This window comes from Pogoniulus pusillus, chromosome 9 (assembly GCF_015220805.1).
Source record: "Pogoniulus pusillus isolate bPogPus1 chromosome 9, bPogPus1.pri, whole genome shotgun sequence".
NCBI lineage: Eukaryota > Metazoa > Chordata > Aves > Piciformes > Lybiidae > Pogoniulus > Pogoniulus pusillus.
In genome coordinates, this window is record NC_087272.1 from 38,687,236 (window position 1) to 38,705,060 (window position 17,825).

A 17,825-nucleotide genomic window follows, 5' to 3' on the forward strand; every position below is an offset into this window, starting at 1 on the left:
AGGCCCTTAGCTAGTCTCAGTTGGTTTGAGAGTCCCAGGGAAGGTGGGAGAGGCTTACAAGAGGACCTGCAGACATGATGCTTGTTAAGAAGGTTTCTTTTCAGTTCTCTGCCCTCAACAAAAGTCAAATGAAACAAGCTATGAGGAGGAGAGAGTGAACTGTTGTAGAGAGGGCTTTTATTTGACTTCCCTTTGGTTTTGTTCAGGCTGTGCTGTGGTGGGAGTTGAAGCAAGCATCAGCTGCAGCTTTTTGCAGCTCAGAAGATATTACTTTCAGTGATTTTAGCAGTTCAAGGAATGATTTGGGTTGGAAGGGCCCTCCAAAGGTCATCTAGTCCAAGCTGTATTTGTGGTTAGTTGTTGGACTTGTAAAAGGAAGTGGGAACTCCTTTTATTTAATGAGTATAACCAAAATGTGGTTGTTTAATGAGCAGCACCAACAACCCTTCAGCTGTCTTTATTCATAGTACCATAGAACCAAGCAGGTTGGAAGAGAGCTCCAAGCTCAGGCAGCCCAACCTAGCACCCAGCCCTGCCCAACCAACCAGACCATGGCACTAAGTGCCCCAGCCAGGCTTGGCTGCACCACCTCCAGCCACAGCCACTCCACCACCTCCCTGGGCAGCCCATTCCAATGCCAATCACTCTCCCTGCCAGGAACTTCCTCCTCACATCCAGCCTAGATCTCCCCTGGCACAGCTTGAGGCTCTGTCCCCTTCTTCTGTTGCTGGGTGCCTGGCAGCAGAGCCCAACCCCACCTGGCTACAGCCTCCCTGCAGGCAGCTGCAGGCAGCAATGAGCTCAGCCCTACCTTCCCCCTGCTCTGCTCAGGTGAAACTCTGCATTTTGACAGCACATCTCACTGCCCCCTTGAGCAGATGCCACTCTTTTGGGGCTGTTGTCCCTTCTGCACAGACTGTGTTTTGCTTTGATACTTTCCTGTCAGACACTTGCCACTGCAAATGTAAACTTTGGGATTTGGTTGCTACCTGAATATTTTGTAGGGTTTCCTCAGCCCTTCCAAAACCAAACACTTATCCTGTGAGAGTAGTGCCACAAGCTGGCCACAAAGGTTCATAGAATCAGGCAGGGTTGGCAGGGACCACAAGGATCAGCCAGCTCCAACCCCCCTGCCGTGCCCAGGGACACCCTACACTAGATCAGGCTGCACACAGCCTCAGCCAGCCTGGCCTCAAACACCTCCAGCCATGGGGCCTCAACCACCTCCCTGGGCAGCCCCTGCCAGCCTCTCACCACTCTCCTGCTCAGCAACTTCCTCCTCACCTCCAGCCTCACTCTCCCCACCTCCAGCTTTGCTCCATGCCCCCCACTCCTGGCACTCCCTCACAGCCTCAAAAGTTCTGCCCCAGCTTTGTTGGAGCCCCTTTCAGATCCTGGCAGGCCACCAGAAGGTCCCCTGGGAGCCTCTTCTGCTCCAGACTCAACTTCCTCCTCACCTCCAGGTTGTGGCATCACCATCCCTGGAGATACCCAAAAGCCATCTTAGCCTGGTCCCAGGTGACTTGTGATCCCTCTTGAGAAAGAGGTTTAAACCATCTTACCTTCAGCCATACCTTCCACCCTCAGTCATGCTGTGATCTGTCAGTGATGTGCTCTGCAGGATCTGATCAGCTCGCTCTCAGCTCTGTGAGTGAGTTACACCACTGCATAGCAGTTACAAGCACTGATGAGTGCAGTCACAGCACTCAGTCACAGCTCAGGACTGCTTTCCTGGTGTGGATGTGTGAATGCTTTTAGCATGCCTTAGAAAACCTGGATCATTTGCAGGCTGTTTGATGCTTCTCTACAGTGTCTTATGGCTGTTGAAGATATCTTCGTGGTTTAAGAGTTTCACAGTGCTGCTGCTTCAGGCATTGCCCTTCTCTGAGCTTTCAGGCAGGGCTGAAGTCCTGTCTGCACCTGAGCAATGGCCACAGGACTCAGCCAAAACCAATTTGATCTGCCATAAGCTAAGTTCTCACTGCTCCAGGACATGAGAAATCTTGTTAGGTTTGTGCTGCTCTTCTTGTGTCAGCTGTCTGGGCTGTTCTGCTGCTGCCAGAGAGCTCAGAAAGAGGTTGTGATGGTCACAACAGGCAGGGACACCTCCTGCCAGAGCAGGCTGCTCAAAGCCTCATCCAACCTGGCCTTGAACACCTGCAGGGAGGTTGTGGAGCACAGAATCACAGAATGCCAATGGCATCCTGGGCTGGCTCAGGAGCAGTGTGGGCAGCAGGACAAAGGAGGTTCTTGTGCCCACCCCTGTGCTCAGCACTGCTCAGGCCACCCCTGGAGTGCTGTGTCCAGTTGTGGGCTCCTGAATTGCAGAGAGCTGTTGAGGTGCTGGCAGGTGTGGAGAGAAGGGCAGCAAGGCTGGGGAGGGGCCTGGAGCACAGCCCTGTGAGGAGAGGCTGAGGGAGCTGGGGGTGTGCAGCCTGCAGCAGAGGAGGCTCAGGGCAGAGCTCATTGCTGCCTGCAGCTGCCTGCAGGGAGGCTGTAGCCAGGTGGGGGTTGGGCTCTGCTGCCAGGCAGCCAGGGACAGAAGAAGGGGACACAGCCTCAAGTTGAGCCAGGGCAGGTCTAGGCTGGATGTTGTTAGGAAGTTGTTGTCAGAGAGAGTGATTGGCATTGGAATGGGCATGGCAGGGAGGTGGTGGAGTGGCCGTGGCTGGAGGTGTTGCAGCCAAGCCTGGCTGGGGCACTTAGTGCCATGGTCTGGTTGGTTGGGCAGGGCTGGGTGCTAGGTTGGGCTGGCTGAGCTTGGAGCTCCCTTCCAGCCTGCTTGGTTCTGTGATTCTATGAAACCCAGAGGCAATTCAGCTTTTTGTGTCATTTCTCTTGAGAGTGTGTAGGATTTAGGGGTGTATTTGAAGTCTGGCCACTGCCTGGGGGTGCTGTGCTACAACTCTGCTCTCTTTCCATCAGCGATGAAGAGCGCTACAGGTACAGAGACTACGCAGAGAGAGGCTACGACCGCCACAGGACCAGCAGAGAGAAAGAAGATCGCCACAGGGACAGGAGGCACAGGGAGAAGGAAGAGACCAGACACAAGTCATCTCGGAGGTTTGCTTCTTGGGTTGTGTTTTCTTTTTAATGGGATATAAAAGACATAACCAGTTTGGAAAAATAAGGGTTGAAAAGAGCCCCAAACAAAGTGGAGCTGCATGGGAAGGCTGTAAACGTTCTGGGGTCTGCCAGAGAAAAGGTGGCCAGGCTGAGAGCTCTTCTAACTTCAGGTGGAGTGATGGACGTGGCAGCCCTTACCAGTGAGCAGAAATGGGGAAACTGGGGAGAGAGGAGTGAAAATGGGGACTCAGGAAGAGGTGGAGCAAAGCTGACATTCAGCAGCATTAACATAGGAAGTGATAAGAGGGCTGGAGCTGCTCTGCTATGAGGAGAGACTGAGGGAGTTGGGGCTGTGCAGTGTGCAGAGGAGAAGGCTCCAAGTGACTTCACTGTGGCCTTGCAGTACCTGAAGGGGGCTACAAGAAAGCTGGGGAGGGACTTTTGAGGCTGTCAGGTAGTGATAGGACTGGGGGGAATGGAACAAAGCTGGAAATGGATAGACGCAGACTGGGTGTTAGGAAGAAGTTCTTCAGCATGAGGGTGGTGAGAGACTGGCAGGGGTTGCCCTGGGAGGTGGTTGAGGCCCCATGGCTGGAGGTATTTAAGGCCAGGCTGTGCAGTCTGGAGCAGAGGAGGCTCCCAGGGGACCTTCTTGTGGCCTTCCAAGATCTGAAGTGGGCTCCAAAAAGGCTGGGGAGGGACTTTTGAGGGTGTGAGAGAGTGGCAGGACTGGGGGGAATGGAGCAAAGCTGGAGGTGGGGAGAGTCACCCTGGAGGTGAGAAGGAAGTTGTTGAGCAGGAGAGTGGTGAGAGGCTGGAAGGGGTTGCCCAGGTGGAAGCCTTGTCCCTGGAGGTTTTTAAGGCCAGGCTGGCTGAGGCTGTGAGCAGCCTGATGTAGTGTGAGGTGTCCCTGGCCATGGCAGGGAGGTTGGATCTGGCTGATCCTTCTGGTCCCTTCCAACCCTGACTGATTCTGTGATTCAACAGAGATCCTTAACAAGTTAACTCATTCTGGTGATCACCTGAGGCAAATTATTCAGCTGGATCCTTTCGAAGTCAAAAATGAAGGTTAAAGTCACAGGATCACAGAATTACTGAGGCTGGGATAGAGCTCAGAGCTCATCAAGTGCAGCCTATGACCATCAAACCAGGGAAGAGGGTCAGTGAAAGCGTTAAACCATGAAGGAATGTGTGTGACATTATTAAAACCCATCCAGTTTCCTAACAAAAAGCACAGGATGGGTGAAGGAAAAATTCACATTGGTGCTGAATAAGTCATATGAGGAGTGACTGAGGGAGCTGGGGATGATTAGTTTGAAGAGGAGGCTGAGGGGAGACCTCACTGCTGTCTACAGCTACCTGAAAGGACCTTGTGGAGAGGCTGCTGCTGGGCTCTTCTCAGAGGTAGCTGGAGGTAGAACAAGGGGGAATGGTCTCAAGCTGAGGCTGAGGAGGCTTAGATTTGACATTAGGAAAAGGTTTTTCAGAGAGTGGTCAGGGACTGGAATGAGCTGCCCAGGGAGAGGTGGTGGAGTCACCCAGCCTGGATGTGTTCCAGGGTGGTTTGGATGTGGTGCTTGGGGCTATGGTTTAAGGTGGATCTTGCAGAGCAGGGCTCTAGGTTGGACTTGGTCATCGATCCTGAGGGGCTCTGCCCCCCTGCCTGTGTCTGTGACTCTGTGATTCTGACATCTGAATACCAAATAGGTTGAACTGGGAGCAGATGCAAAATCATAGAACCAAAGAGGCTGGAAGAGAGCTCCAAGCTCAGCCAGCCCAACCTAGCACCCAGCCCTGCCCAACCAACCAGACCATGGCACTAAGTGCCCCAGCCAGGCTTGGCTGCAACACCTCCAGCCACGGCCACTCCACCACCTCACTGGGCAGCCCATTCCAATGCCAATCACTCTCTCTGACAACAACTTCCTCCTCACATCCAGCCTAGACCTGCCCTGGCACAGCTTCAGCCTGGGTCCCCTTGTTCTGTTGCTGGCTGCCTGGCAGCAGAGCCCAACCCCACCTGGCTACAGCCTCCCTGCAGCCAGCTGCAGGCAGCAATGAGCTCTGCCCTGAGCCTCCTCTGCTGCAGGCTGCACACCCCCAGCTCCCTCAGCCTCTCCTCACAGGGCTGTGCTCCAGGCCCCTCCCCAGCCTTGCTGCCCTTCTCTCCACACCTGCCAGCACCTCAGCCTCTCCCTGGCAAAGGCTGGGGTGGTTGTGGAGCTCTGTGTCTGAGGCCTGACCATGCTGCAGTCCTTTGAGCTGTCCTTGCTCTGCCTTTCAGTAACAGCAGACGCCGCCACGACAGCGAGGAAGGGGACAGCCACAGAAGGCACAAACACAAAAAGTCCAAACGAAGCAAAGAAGGAAAAGAAGCCAGTGGTGAACCTGCTGCTGAACAGGAGAACACTGAAGCTGCCCCTGGGGAATAGGCCTGTCTGATTTCTTTCCTTTTCTCTCTTTTCTTTTTTTTGCCTACTTGCATATATGTTAGTGCCAGGAATAGATGATTATAAATCCTGTTATTTTTCTGGGTATGGAAGTACTTTGCTCTTAATCTTGTTCTGATAGTTTGAAATCAGAGGTTACTCTGGGGGTGGGGGGTGGGGGTTTTTGACAATAAATGAATGAATTTTTCACGTTAAGGTTGCTGCCTTTGCCTGTCTTTCAAGAACCATCTTACAGCTAAAGGCTTATGCTCTTAAAAATACACAGAGGGCTTAAGTTCTTTGTATTAAATGGTCTCCTTTTCTCCTAAGCCTCTGGGAAGGTCATTCTTTCACTGCCTTTAGAAACAGTGTGCACTCACTGCTTTAGCTCTGAACATCTGGAGCAGCCTGGCTTTAGCACAGCTCATGTTTGAAGAGGTCATTCTTTACCACAGGGACAGGCAGGAGCTGCAGACTCTCCTGGTCTAAGCTGAAAGGAAAAATAAAGAACCTCAGAGAAGCTGGGCAACCCTGTGCTGGGCTGCAGCAAGAGCAGTGTGGGCAGCAGGGCAAGGGAGGGGATTCTGCCCCTTGGCTCTGCTCTCCTCACACCCCACCTGCAGTCCTGGGTGCAACTCTGGAGCCCCCAGCACAAGAGGGACATGGAAATGTTGGAGCCAGTCCAGAGGAGACCATGAAGATACTCAGAGGGCTGCAGCAGCTCTGCTGTGAGCACAGGCTGAGAGAGTTGGAGCTCTGCACCTGCAGAAGAGAAGGCTTGGAGAAGACCTCGGAGTGGCCTTGCAGGATCTGAAGGGGGCTGGGGAGGGACTATTGACAAGGTTTGGTTACTGACAGGAAGGGGAGGAATGGGTTTGAAGTGGCAGAGGGGAGATTGAAAGTGGATGTTAGGAAGAAGTTGTTTGCAGTGAGGGTGGTGAGACACTGGCACAGGTTGCCCAGGGAGGTTGTGGAGCACAGAATCCCCCCAGTGTGATCTTTGATCACATTGGGTGCTTCTGTGCTCCACAACCTCCCTGGAGGTGTTCAAAGCCAGGCTGGATGAGGCCTTGAGCAACCTGTTCTAGTGGGAGGTGTCCTGCCTATGTTGAGGGGTTTGAACTGGCTGAGCTTTGAGCTCCCTTCCAACCTAAACCATTCTGTGATTCTAAGGTGCTGCTTGCTCTTAGTCTGGTGGAGAGGGCAGCCTTGGGAATGCTGTCTGGTTTGTGTGGGTGCGTGAGGCAGAATTAAGCTGGATAATCATCCCTGCTGCTTTCAGTGGCTTAAGAGAAAGTTCATTGCAGTCTTTGTTCTGGGGGAGCAGCTGTCCTTAACATGACAGAGATTAACAAGCACAGCCTCTTCACAGTGAGGAAAAGACAAGGCTTTCATAGAAGCAAGCAGGTTGGAAGAGAGCTCCAAGCTCAGCCAGCCCAACCTAGCACCCAGCCCTGCCCAACCAACCAGACCATGGCACTAAGTGCCCCAGCCAGGCTTGGCTGCAACACCTCCAGCCACGGCCACTCCACCACCTCCCTGGGCAGCCCATTCCAGTGCCAATCACTCTCTCTGCCAACAACTTCCTCCTCACACCCAGCCTAGACCTGCCCTGCCACAGTTTCAGCCTGGGTCCCCTTCTTCTGGTGCTGGCTGCCTGGCAGCAGAGCCCAACCCCACCTGGCTACAGCCTCCCTGCAGGCAGCTGCAGGCAGCAATGAGCTCTGCCCTGAGCCTCCTCTGCTGCAGGCTGCACCCCCCCAGCTCCCTCAGCCTCTCCTCACAGGGCTCTGCTCCAGGCCCCTCCCCAGCCTTGCTGCCCTTCTCTCCACACCTGCCAGCACCTCAACAGCTCTCTGCAATTCAGGAGCCCACAACTGGACACAGCACTCCAGGGCTGGCCTGAGCAGTGCTGAGCACAGGGGTGGGCACAAGAACCTCCCTGCTCCTGCTGCCCACACTGCTCCCGAGCCAGCCCAGGATGCCATTGGCTCTGCTGCCCACCTGGGCACTGCTGCCTCCTCTTCAGCTCCTCTCTGCCAGCACCCCCAGCTCCCTCTCTGCCTGCCTGCTCTCAGCCACTCTGGCCCCAGCCTCTAGTGCTGCTTGGGGTTGTTGAAAGGTGGAGAGTTGGCTGAGATAGATAAGAGTTGTTTACCCAAGAGAAAAGTGAAGACCATCCCCACTTTTGGCTCTACCCCCTTGAAACCAACAGCAAATGCTTCACCCTGTGAGGTTGCTCTGGAAAAGCCTTGATGGTATTTAGCAGGCTGTGCAGAAGGCTTCTTTAAACAATAAGTCTCTCTAAAACTCCCCTTAGATTGAGTAGCATTAACCAAAACATAGCAAGCAAAGTAGGTCACTTGGCTCTGGCTGGGAATAATGTCTGTCCAAGTCCACAGGCAGGGCTCAGGTTTTAATTATCTTAGAAACTTTAATGAATTCACAGTTTTACAGACTAACAAAAACAGTCTTGAAAATACCCAGCTTCATGCTGACCATGAAAAGCTAACAGGGTAAGCAAAGTGCTCTTAGTGTGCTGGCTTCAAAACCTTCACCTGGATCCTTTTTGTTTGCAGTTTGCAACTAGGAAAACTGCAGTCAATTTAGTCATGGATTTATTTTTTCCTCCTCCCACCCCAGGAGTTCTTCAAGGATTTCCTTGTGAAGCAAACTCAAAGTGGGTGAGCAGGAGCTGTTTGCTGCTCCTTCCATGTCATCATCGTTAGGTACAGCTAGGTATAAAAACCAAACCAAAAGTCCTTAAGAGGAGAGGGAAGGAAAGACTCAAGTCTCTACCTTGAATTTCTGTCAAGTGATTTTCTGTCCCTGCTTTGCCTAAACTTGGCTTTTCTGCACGTGCAGGGTGGACTTCCACAAACCTTTTCCTTTAGGAACACATCCTTGACCCACCCCTACCCCCAGAAAACAAAACCTGACCTTTCTGCCTCTGTTTTTCCTGCCACATCCTCCAGGCAGCCTGGCTTTATACAAAAGTGCCAGGCCAGGACACAATGGTGAGAGTAATTTTGCCTTTCAGTTCCTTGAGCATCTTTGCCAAGCAGGAGTGCATCATTCCTGAGGTGTTCCTGCCGTTGACAGCCAGGAGGATGTCGCCACACCTGGGAAACCAAAGGCAGACAGGAGACAGCAAATTAACGACCTGGATGCTGCTGCTCTTAGAAACAAAAGCAGGCAGGAGACAGCAAATTAACGACCTGGATGCTGCTGCTCTTAGAAACAAGAGCAAAGGCAGAAGACAGCAAATTAACAACCTGGATGCTGCTCTTAGAAACAAGAGCAAAGGCAGGCAGGAGACAACCTGGCTGCTGCTCTTAGAAACAAGAGCAAAGGCAGGCAGGAGACAACAACCTGGCTGCTGCCCTTAGAAGCCAAAGCAAAGGCAGGCAGGAGACAACAGATCAACACTGAACACTGCTCTTAGAAACAAGAGCAAAGGCAGGCAGGCAGGAGATAACAACCTGGTTGCTGCTCCTAGCAGCAAAAGCTAAGGCAGGCTAGAGACAACAGAATCAACAATCTGGCTGCTGCTTCTAGGAGCAAAAGCAAAGGCAGGCAGGAGACAGCAACCTGGCTGCTGCTCCTAGGAGCAAAAGCAAAGGCAGGCAGGAGACAGCAACCTGGCTGCTGCTCCTAGGAGCAAAAGCAAAGGCAGGCAGGAGACAACAGAATCAACAACCTGGCTGCTGCTGCTGCTGCTCTTAGAAGCAAATGCAAAGGCAGGCAGGAGACAACAGAATCAACACCCTGGCTGCTGCTCCTAGGAGCAAAAGCAAAGGCAGGCAGGAGACAACAACCTGGCTGCTACTCATAAGAGCAAAAGCAGGCAGGAGACAACAGAATCAACAACCTGGCTGCTGCAGCTCTTAGAAGCAAATACAAAGGCAGGCAGGAGACAAAGAATCAACACCCTGGCTGCTGCTGCTCCTAGGAGCAAAAGCAAAGGCAGGCAGGAGACAACAAATCAACAAGCAGGTTGATTGGTGGGTAGGTAGGTTTGCTGGGTCGGTTGGGTGGGTGCTTGGTGGGAGTTTGGGTTGAGTTGGTGGGTGGGTAGGTTGGGTGGGTGAGTGGTTGATTGGTGGGGGGTTTGGGTTGGTTTGTTGGGTGGGTGTCTGAGCTGTCAGTGTGGGGAAGCTTCTCTGTGCTGCCATGCTTCATACCAGCCAGGAGCTCAGCGGGGTGGTGGCTGAGCAGCGACTGCCAGACTGCTGCAAAGCTTCCAAGCTGCAGCTCAGGACCCTTTGTGTCCTACTGCCAGCTGTGGCCGAGTCAGTTCTGCACCACTGAGCCCCTTCCCCTCTGTGTGAATACTTCCCAAAGCAACCAGAGCAAGGCCCAGCTGAGAGCCTCTCCCTGCACTGCCCCTTTGCATCAGCTGCTGCAGCATTACCTGATCCTGCCATCGTTGTATGCTGGTGTTCCTCCTACAATGGACTTGATGAAGAAGGGTTTGCTGCCGCTGTGCTCCTCGTAGCCGCCCACGATGCTGAAGCCGAGGCTGCCAGCCGTGTTCCTGCGCAGCACGATCTCTTTGCAGCTGTACAAGTACCTGGGACAGAGCAGCCTTAGTAACCCTGTGCTGGGCTGCAGCAAGAGCAGTGTGGGCACAGGGCAAGGGAGGGGATTCTGCCCCTTGGCTCTGCTCTCCTCACACCCCACCTGCAGTCCTGGGGGCAGTTCTGCAGCCCCCAACACAAGCAGGACATGGAGCTCTTTTCCAACCTGCTTGGTTCTATGATTCTATGAAGCTGAGGAAGAAGTTCTTCAAGAGGAGGGTGCTGAGAGTCTGGCCCAGGCTGCCCAGGGAGGCTGTGGCTGCCTCCTTGCTGGGGGTGTTGCAGGCCAGGTTAGATGAGACCTTGGACAGCTGAGTGTGGTTGAGAGGTGTCCCTGGGCATGGTGGGGAGGTTGGAGGAGATGAGCTCTGAGCTCCCTTCCAACCTGAGCTATTTTTGGATTCTGATTCATTTTTTAACCCTGGTAGGACAAAGAAGATTTACAGAGCAACAGACACTGCAGTCCTCAGCACCTGCCCCACTCATGGCTAGTGATGAGCCCAGGGATGATGACTCAAGAGCTTGAAAACCCTTTCATGGCTCTAAAGCAAGAAGCAAGCCACTGTGAGCAGCTCTGATCACAACCTCCTTAGGTGCCTAAGAAGCAGCTGCCCCTGGTGCAGAAGGGTAAAAATTGAGCATCTCCAGCTTTGAAAGATTTTTGCTTGCTCTAATGATGCTTTTGCTGTGCTTCAGAGCAGAGTTTTATAGCAGCATCAGATGAGTCCCTCAGGGCCTACAAATATTCACCTGCTGCCAGGCTGGTAGGTATAGAAGATCTGCACAAGGGATTCACTGCCTGCTAATGTAAGAAACAGGAGGCTCTTGCTTCTCTCCTCAGCACTCAGGCATTATCACTTCACCATCTGTGCACTTCTTCCATGTGCAAAACTGCTTAACCCCCTCTGTTTGATAGCCCTTATCAAGGTCAGGACAAAGCCAAGCCAGGATTTAGCCCCTCAGTGTTGATTCTGGGGGTGAGGGTAGGGGTTTCTTCTGCCCAGTGCTGTGCTCACAGCCCTCAGGAGGACGTTGCTGAAACTGAAAGGTGATCAGCTCAGTCCTAGTGGCACAGAAGAGAAACAGCCCAACAGAATCACAGAGTGGTAAGAGTTGGAAGGGACCTGCAGAGATCAGCCAGAGTGACCTCCCTGCCAGAGCAGGGTCATCCAGGGCAGGCCACACAGGAGCACAAGGCAGAGACAAGAAGAGAGCTCAGTGGAGGCAAACCAGGCTGCCATGCATGCTGTGTGTGCAGCCACAAGGCCATCAGCTGCATGGGCTCCACCAGCCCAGCAAGCACAAAGATTTCCCTGTCCTTACTCTGACCCAGGGGTTCCTCACCCTCCTTCCTGTGTGCTCTCGTCCTGCTGCTGCTTGCTGCAGCCCAGATCCCACACATCACCTTGGCCATAACTAGTGATGACTCCAGACAGAACTGGAGTGGCTATGGCTTGCTTAGTCCTTGAAAGAGATGGTTCCTTATCTCCATCCCATGGGATTCAAAGCATGACCATGGCAGTGCACCAGCTCCCAGAAACGTGCAAAGGCCTCAGGGAGGTAGAGTGTGGAGACCATAAAAACATAGACCTGCCCTGGCACAGCTTGAGACTCTGTCCCCTTCTTCTGCTGCTGGCTGCCTGGCAGCAGAGCCCAACCCCACCTGGCTACAGCCTCCCTGCAGGCAGCTGCAGGCAGCAATGAGCTCTGCCCTGAGCCTCCTCTGCTGCAGGCTGCACACCCCCAGCTCCCTCAGCCTCTCCTCACAGGGCTCTGCTCCAGGCCCCTCCCCAGCCTTGCTGCCCTTCTCTCCACACCTGCCAGCACCTCAACAGCTCTCTGCAATTCAGGAGCCCACAACTGGACACAGCACTCCAGGGCTGGCCTGAGCAGTGCTGAGCACAGGGGTGGGCACAAGAACCTCCCTTGTCCTGCTGCCCACACTGCTCCTGAGCCAGCCCAGGATGCCATTGGCTCTGCTGCCCACCTGGGCACTGCTGCCTCCTCTTCAGCTCTTCTCTGCCAGCACCCCCAGCTCCCTCTCTGCCTGGCTGCTCTCAGCCACTCTGGCCCCAGCCTGTAGTGCTGCTTGGGGTTGTTGTGGCCAAAGTGCAGAACCCTGCACTTGGCCTTGTTCACTCTCATCCCATTGGCCTCTGCCCACCCATCCAGCCTGGCCAGGTCCCTCTGCAGGGCTCTCCTACCCTCCAACATACCCACACCTGCTCCTAGCTTGGTGTCACTGCAAACTCACTGCTGCTGGACTCAATCCCCTGCTCCAGATCATCAGTGAAGATACTGAACAGGACTGTGCCCAGCACTGATCCCTGGGGCACAGCACCAGTGCCAGCTGCCAGCTGCATGTGACACCATTCACCACCACTCTCTAGGCCCAAGAGCTGAGCTATGGATGAGCACTGCCTGCCCCAAACAGTTTAGCAAAGAAGCAAAGAGCAGCCCAAAGGGAGTTAGTTGACTCAGGACTGTTAGCAGCTGGGTAGCAAGAAAGAGAAGCTAGAAAGTGCCATACAGAGAAGCTGCAGCAGGTTCTTGTGCCTTCCCAAGCAGCAGACTCCTTCTCTGCAGTACTGAAAGCTCCAGCCCCTGTCTTTTGACCCTGTGAAGCTGCCATAACCCAGTCACTGCTCCAAGGAGAACCATCCTCTGCCTCTGCAAATACCCCAAAGCTGAGGGCAAGCCATAGGCTCTGTGTGAACTCAGGCTCAATGCTGGGGGATAAACAGTGTCTGGGCACAAGGTCCTCTCCTCAGACACACTACAGCTGCACAGCACTTACTGGTGTGTGAGGAATCCCAAAGTGCCTCTTTCCAAGTGGTGAACTCTGCAGCTCCCTGCTGCTGTGCCTGGAGCATCTGCATGCTCTGGGAAGGAAAAGCAGCCCAGCTCCAGGAGCACTGCAGCAGGGTCAGGTATGGAAAGGCAGCACAGACACAGGCAGGTTGGCAAAGCCCCTCAGGAGCACCAAGCCCAACCTAGAACCCTACTCTGCAACATTCACCTTAAACCATAGCCCCAAGTACCACATCCAAACCACCCTGAAACACAGCCAGGCTGGGTGACTCCACCACCTCCCTGGGCAGCTCATTCCAGTCCCTGACCACTCTCTCCAAGAAAATCTTTTCCCTAATGTCCAATCTAAACCTCCCCAGCCTCAGCTTGAGGCCATTCCCTCTTGTTCTGCCTCCAGCTACCTCTGAGCAGAGCCCAGCAGCAGCCTCTCCACACTGTCCCTTCAGGTAGCTGTGGACAGCAGTGAGCTCTGCCCTCCTCCTGCCCTCTCACTGCACACAAGTGCCACTGGACACAGCAATAACTGAGCCCTGCAGCCTGGGCTGAGCTTAACTCGGGGCAGTTTCTGTGCTCAGGCTATGCTTTACACCCAGTTCTACCCCTGGCTTGCAGAATGCCTTTGGCCACCTCCTGTCTTCCTCTTCTCACTTTACAGATGAAGAAAAGCACTGGGGTGAACTCCCAGTGTTTGTAAACCTTGTGACAGGATGATCTATAGTGGCTCACAGGACTAGCTGGGGTGGGGGGAGGAAATGTGAGGAGAGCAAAGAAAGGAGAGCAGGAGAACAAGGGAAAGGATGGTGGTGCCAGGGAAGTACTTTTCACCAGCTGCTCCTCATTACTGCCCTGCTGCAGCCTTCCCAGCCTTGCCCTCTGAAAGCACAAGGCAGAGGAGCTGCCTTCCTCAGCAGCAAACAGCCTGCAGTGTGGGTGCAGCCCAGACACAACCCTGTGCTGGCTGCAGCAAGAGCAGTGTGGGCACAGGGCAAGGGAGGGGATTCTGCCCCTTGGCTCTGCTCTCCTCACACCCCACCTGCAGTCCTGGGGGCAGCTCTGCAGCCCCCAGCACAAGCAGGACATGGAAGTGTTTGAGCCAGTGCAGAGGAGGTCACCAAGATGCTGAGAGGGCTGCAGCAGCTCTGCTGTGAGCACAGGCTGAGAGAGTTGGGGCTGTGCAGGCTGGAGAGGAGAAGGCTTGGAGGAGACCTTGGAGTGGCCTTGCAGGATCTGAAGGGGGCTACAGGAGGGCTGGGGAGGGACTATTGACAAGGTCTGGGAATGAGAGAAGGAGGAGGAGGAATGGGTTTGAACTGGCAGAGGGGAGATTGAAAGTGGATGTCATGAAGAAGTTGTTTGCAGTGAGGGTGGTGAGACACTGGCACAGGTTGCCCAGGGAGGTCATGGAGCACAGAATCCCCCAATGTGATCAAAGATCACATTGGGGGATTCTGTGCTCCACGACCTCCCTGGAGGTGTTCAAGGCCAGGTTGAGGAGGAAAGGGTTTGAACTGGCAGAAGGGAGATTGGAGCTGGCTGTTAGGAAAGGGTTCTTTGCAGTGAGGATGGTGAGACACTGGCACAGGCTGCCCAGGGAGGATGAGGAGCACAGAAGCACCCAATGTGATCCCTTCAGGTGGGAAATGAAAAGGAGCCTCAAAAGGGAGTCTCAAAGGAGTCTCAAAAGGGTGCCTGGAGCAAGAGCCCACCTGTTCTGCAGGCCTTCCCATCACAGAGCAAGAGGCTCTGAGCTGCTGCCAGGCTTGGGCATGCAGGCAAAAGGCTCTTGTGAAGCCCCATTCTGCATTCCTGCACACTGAGCCCCAGCCCTGCGGTGCTGCCTGCGCAGATTCTCCACCTGCCCTCGGCTGATCCTTTGCAGAAGGTGCCTGAGGCTGCAGCTATGGGCCCTGAGTGCCACATCAGTGTCTGAGGGACCTTCAGGCCATGTGGCTTTTGTTCTCCTGCCTGGAATGACAACACAGCTGCTTCCTGGCTGCTCCCAGCCGGGGGTGGGGTGAGGAGAGGGGATGTGGAGGCAGCGGCCAACTGCAGGCACTCAGCAACATCTGGGCGCAGGCAGAGAGCTCAGCTGGCTTCGGCTGGGAGCAGCCTGAGTGCTGCAGCAGGGTGAGCTCTGCCTTCTGCAGGGTGGGCCAGCCTGCACCCCCTGTTCTGCAGGATCCTGCCCCCCTGCAAGCTTTCCCTGTCGCTGCCTTTGTGCCAGATACATTGGCAAGCCTGGAAGGACTCAGGCTCACAGGATGCCAGGGTTTAGAAGGGACCCAAAGAGCTCATCCACTCCAAGCCCCCTGCCAGAGCAGGACCACACAACCCAGCTCAGGGCACACAGAACACATCCAGACAGGCCTGGAAAGGCTCCAGACAAAGAGACTCCACAGCCTCTCTGGGCAGCCTGTGCCAGGGCTCTGGGACCCTTCCAGTCAAGAAGTTGCCCTTGTGCTGAGCTGGAACCTCCTGTGCTGCAGCTTCCATCCACTGCTGCTTGTCCTGTCCCAGGGAGCAGTGAGCAGAGCCTGTCCCCTCCTGACCCCCAGCCCTCAGATGTTTATAGACATTGATTAGATCTCCTCTCAATACCCCCCTCAATTTTCTCTTCTCCAGCCCCAGGTCCTTCAGCCTCTCCCCACCAGGCAGTGCTCCACTCCCCTCATCATCCTCACAGCCCTCCCTTGTACCCTCTCCAGCAGATCCCTGTCCCTCTTCAACTGGGGAGCCCAAAACTCAACACAGTATTCAAGATGAGGTCTTCCCAGGGCAGAGGAAAGGGGCAGGAGAACCTCCCTGGATCTGCTGGACACACTCTTCTGAATGCCCCCCAGGATCCCATTGTCCCTCTTGGCCCCCAGAGCACATTGCTGTGCCATGGATGTTCTCCTCCAGCACTCCCAGCTCCCTCTCCACAGGGCTGCACTCAAGCAGATATCACCAGGGCAGAATAGAGACAGAGGACAACCTCCTGAGCACATTGCTGTGCCATGGATGTTCTCCCCCAGCACTCCCAGCTCCCTCTCCACAGGGCTGCACTCAAGCAGATATCACCAGGGCAGAGTAGAGGATGCTTCCCTCCCTTGCACAGGGACCTGCCTGTGTCTGTTTCCACTGTACCCTCTCACAAGAGAGGTGCTCAGAGTGGAGCCTGTGGCAGAGGCTGGGTTTAATTAAGATGCCAGGGCAACGAATGGGGCCAAGAGGAAGAACTGCCAGAAAACACAAATCTTCCCTCCCACTCTCCTGCAGCCAGAGGATGCAATCTGTGCACTTGAACATGGAAAACTTTAGGTGCTTGAATGTGCCCAGAGAAGGGCAGCAAGGCTGGGGAGGGGCCTGGAGCACAGCCCTGTGAGGAGAGGCTGAGGGAGCTGGGGGGGTGCAGCCTGCAGCAGAGGAGGCTCAGGGCAGAGCTCATTGCTGTCTGCAGCTGCCTGCAGGGAGGCTGGAGCCAGGTGGGGTTGGGCTCTGCTGCCAGGCAGCCAGCAACAGAACAAGGGGACAGAGTCTGAAGCTGTGCCAGGGCAGGTCTAGGCTGGATGTTGTTAGGAAGTTCCTGGCAGAGAGAGTGATTGGCATTGGAATGGGCTGCCCAGGGAGGTGGTGGAGTCTCCATACCTGGAGGTGGTTAAGAGGCTGCAGGGGCACTTAGTGCCATGGGTTAGTTAACGAGAAGGGTTAGGGGCCAGGTTGGACTTAAGGGTCCCAGAGGTCATTCCCAGCCTGGTTCATTCAGCACCTCAGTGACTCACCGCGGCAGTCCCAGCCACATCACCCAGGACGGTGACCACTCGCTGCTCTCAGAGGTCTCCTCCGTGCCATCAGAGGCTGGCAGGTGGCCTTGCTGCTCCTGGCCTTCACAGGTTCTCATCTCCAGAGCTTTGAGCACCACTGAGGAGTTGGTGTTTTTCAGCAGGGCCACAGCCTCACTCCGGCTGACCCCTGTCAGGTCGACCCCATTGACGTTCAGCAGGATGTCCCCTGGGAAACACAGAACCACAGAACCAGGCAGGTTGGAAGAGAGCTCCAAGCTCAGCCAGGCCAACCTAGCACCCAGCCCTGCCCAACCAACCAGACCATGGCACTAAGTGCCCCAGCCAGGCTTGGCTGCAACACCTCCAGCCACGGCCACTCCACCACCTCCCTGGGCAGCCCATTCCAATGCCAATCACTCTCTCTGACAACAACTTCCTCCTCACATCCAGCCTAGACCTGCCCTGGCACAGCTTCAGACTCTGTCCCCTTGTTCTGTTGCTGGCTGCCTGGCAGCAGAGCCCAACCCCACCTGGCTACAGCCTCCCTGCAGGCAGCTGCAGGCAGCAATGAGCTCTGCCCTGAGCCTCCTCTGCTGCAGGCTGCACACCCCCAGCTCCCTCAGCCTCTCCTCACAGGGCTCTGCTCCAGGCCCCTCCCCAGCCTTGCTGCCCTTCTCTCCACACCTTCCAGCACCTCAACAGCTCTCTGCAATTCAGCAGCCCACAACTGGACACAGCACTCCAGGGGTGGCCTGAGCAGTGCTGAGCACAGGGGTGGGCACAAGAACCTCCCTTGTCCTGCTGCCCACACTGCTCCAGAATCTTCATCTCTCTTGAATTGAGAAGCCTTTGAATTAAAGCAGTGATAATTAATTAAATGAATTAAAGCAAATTATGACATCCTGGGCTGGCTCAGGAGCAGTGTGGGCAGCAGCACAAGGGAGGTTCTTGTGCCCCTGTGCTCAGCACTGCTCAGGCCAGCCCTGGAGTGCTGTGTCCAGTTGTGGGCTCCTGAATTGCAGAGAGGTGTTGAGGTGCTGGAAGGTGTGGAGAGAAGGGCAGCAAGGCTGGGGAGGGGCCTGGAGCAGAGCCCTGTGAGGAGAGGCTGAGGGAGCTGGGGGTGTGCAGCCTGCAGCAGAGGAGGCTCAGGGCAGAGCTCATTGCTGCCTGCAGCT

The 17,825-nt window shown here is 54.9% G+C and overlaps 2 protein-coding genes across 7 annotated transcripts in view; one reads left to right on the forward strand and one right to left on the reverse strand.

Moving 5' to 3' along the window:
* The window catches only part of FIP1L1 (factor interacting with PAPOLA and CPSF1), a 46,960-nt gene extending 41,359 nt beyond the window's left edge, over window positions 1–5,601 (forward strand). For both annotated transcript variants that reach the window (XM_064149279.1, XM_064149280.1), the window contains exons 15-16: window positions 2,926–3,063; window positions 5,351–5,601. In XM_064149279.1, coding sequence (XP_064005349.1) covers window positions 2,926–3,063; window positions 5,351–5,498 — 286 coding nt within the window. In that variant the 3' untranslated portion in view covers window positions 5,499–5,601. The remainder of the gene's footprint in view (window positions 1–2,925; window positions 3,064–5,350) is intronic.
* A 2,308-nt stretch (window positions 5,602–7,909) lies between these two features.
* Window positions 7,910–17,825, reverse strand: part of LNX1 (ligand of numb-protein X 1) — an 89,058-nt gene continuing 79,142 nt past the window's right edge. For 4 of the 5 annotated variants that reach the window (XM_064149282.1, XM_064149283.1, XM_064149286.1 and 1 more), the window contains 3 exons: window positions 16,648–16,876; window positions 9,910–10,068; window positions 7,910–8,617 (listed from right to left, as the gene is read on the reverse strand). In XM_064149282.1, the coding sequence (XP_064005352.1) occupies window positions 8,482–8,617; window positions 9,910–10,068; window positions 16,648–16,876 (524 nt within the window). In that variant the 3' untranslated portion in view covers window positions 7,910–8,481. The remainder of the gene's footprint in view (window positions 8,618–9,909; window positions 10,069–16,647; window positions 16,877–17,825) is intronic. The other variant, XM_064149284.1, reaches the window with a different exon arrangement.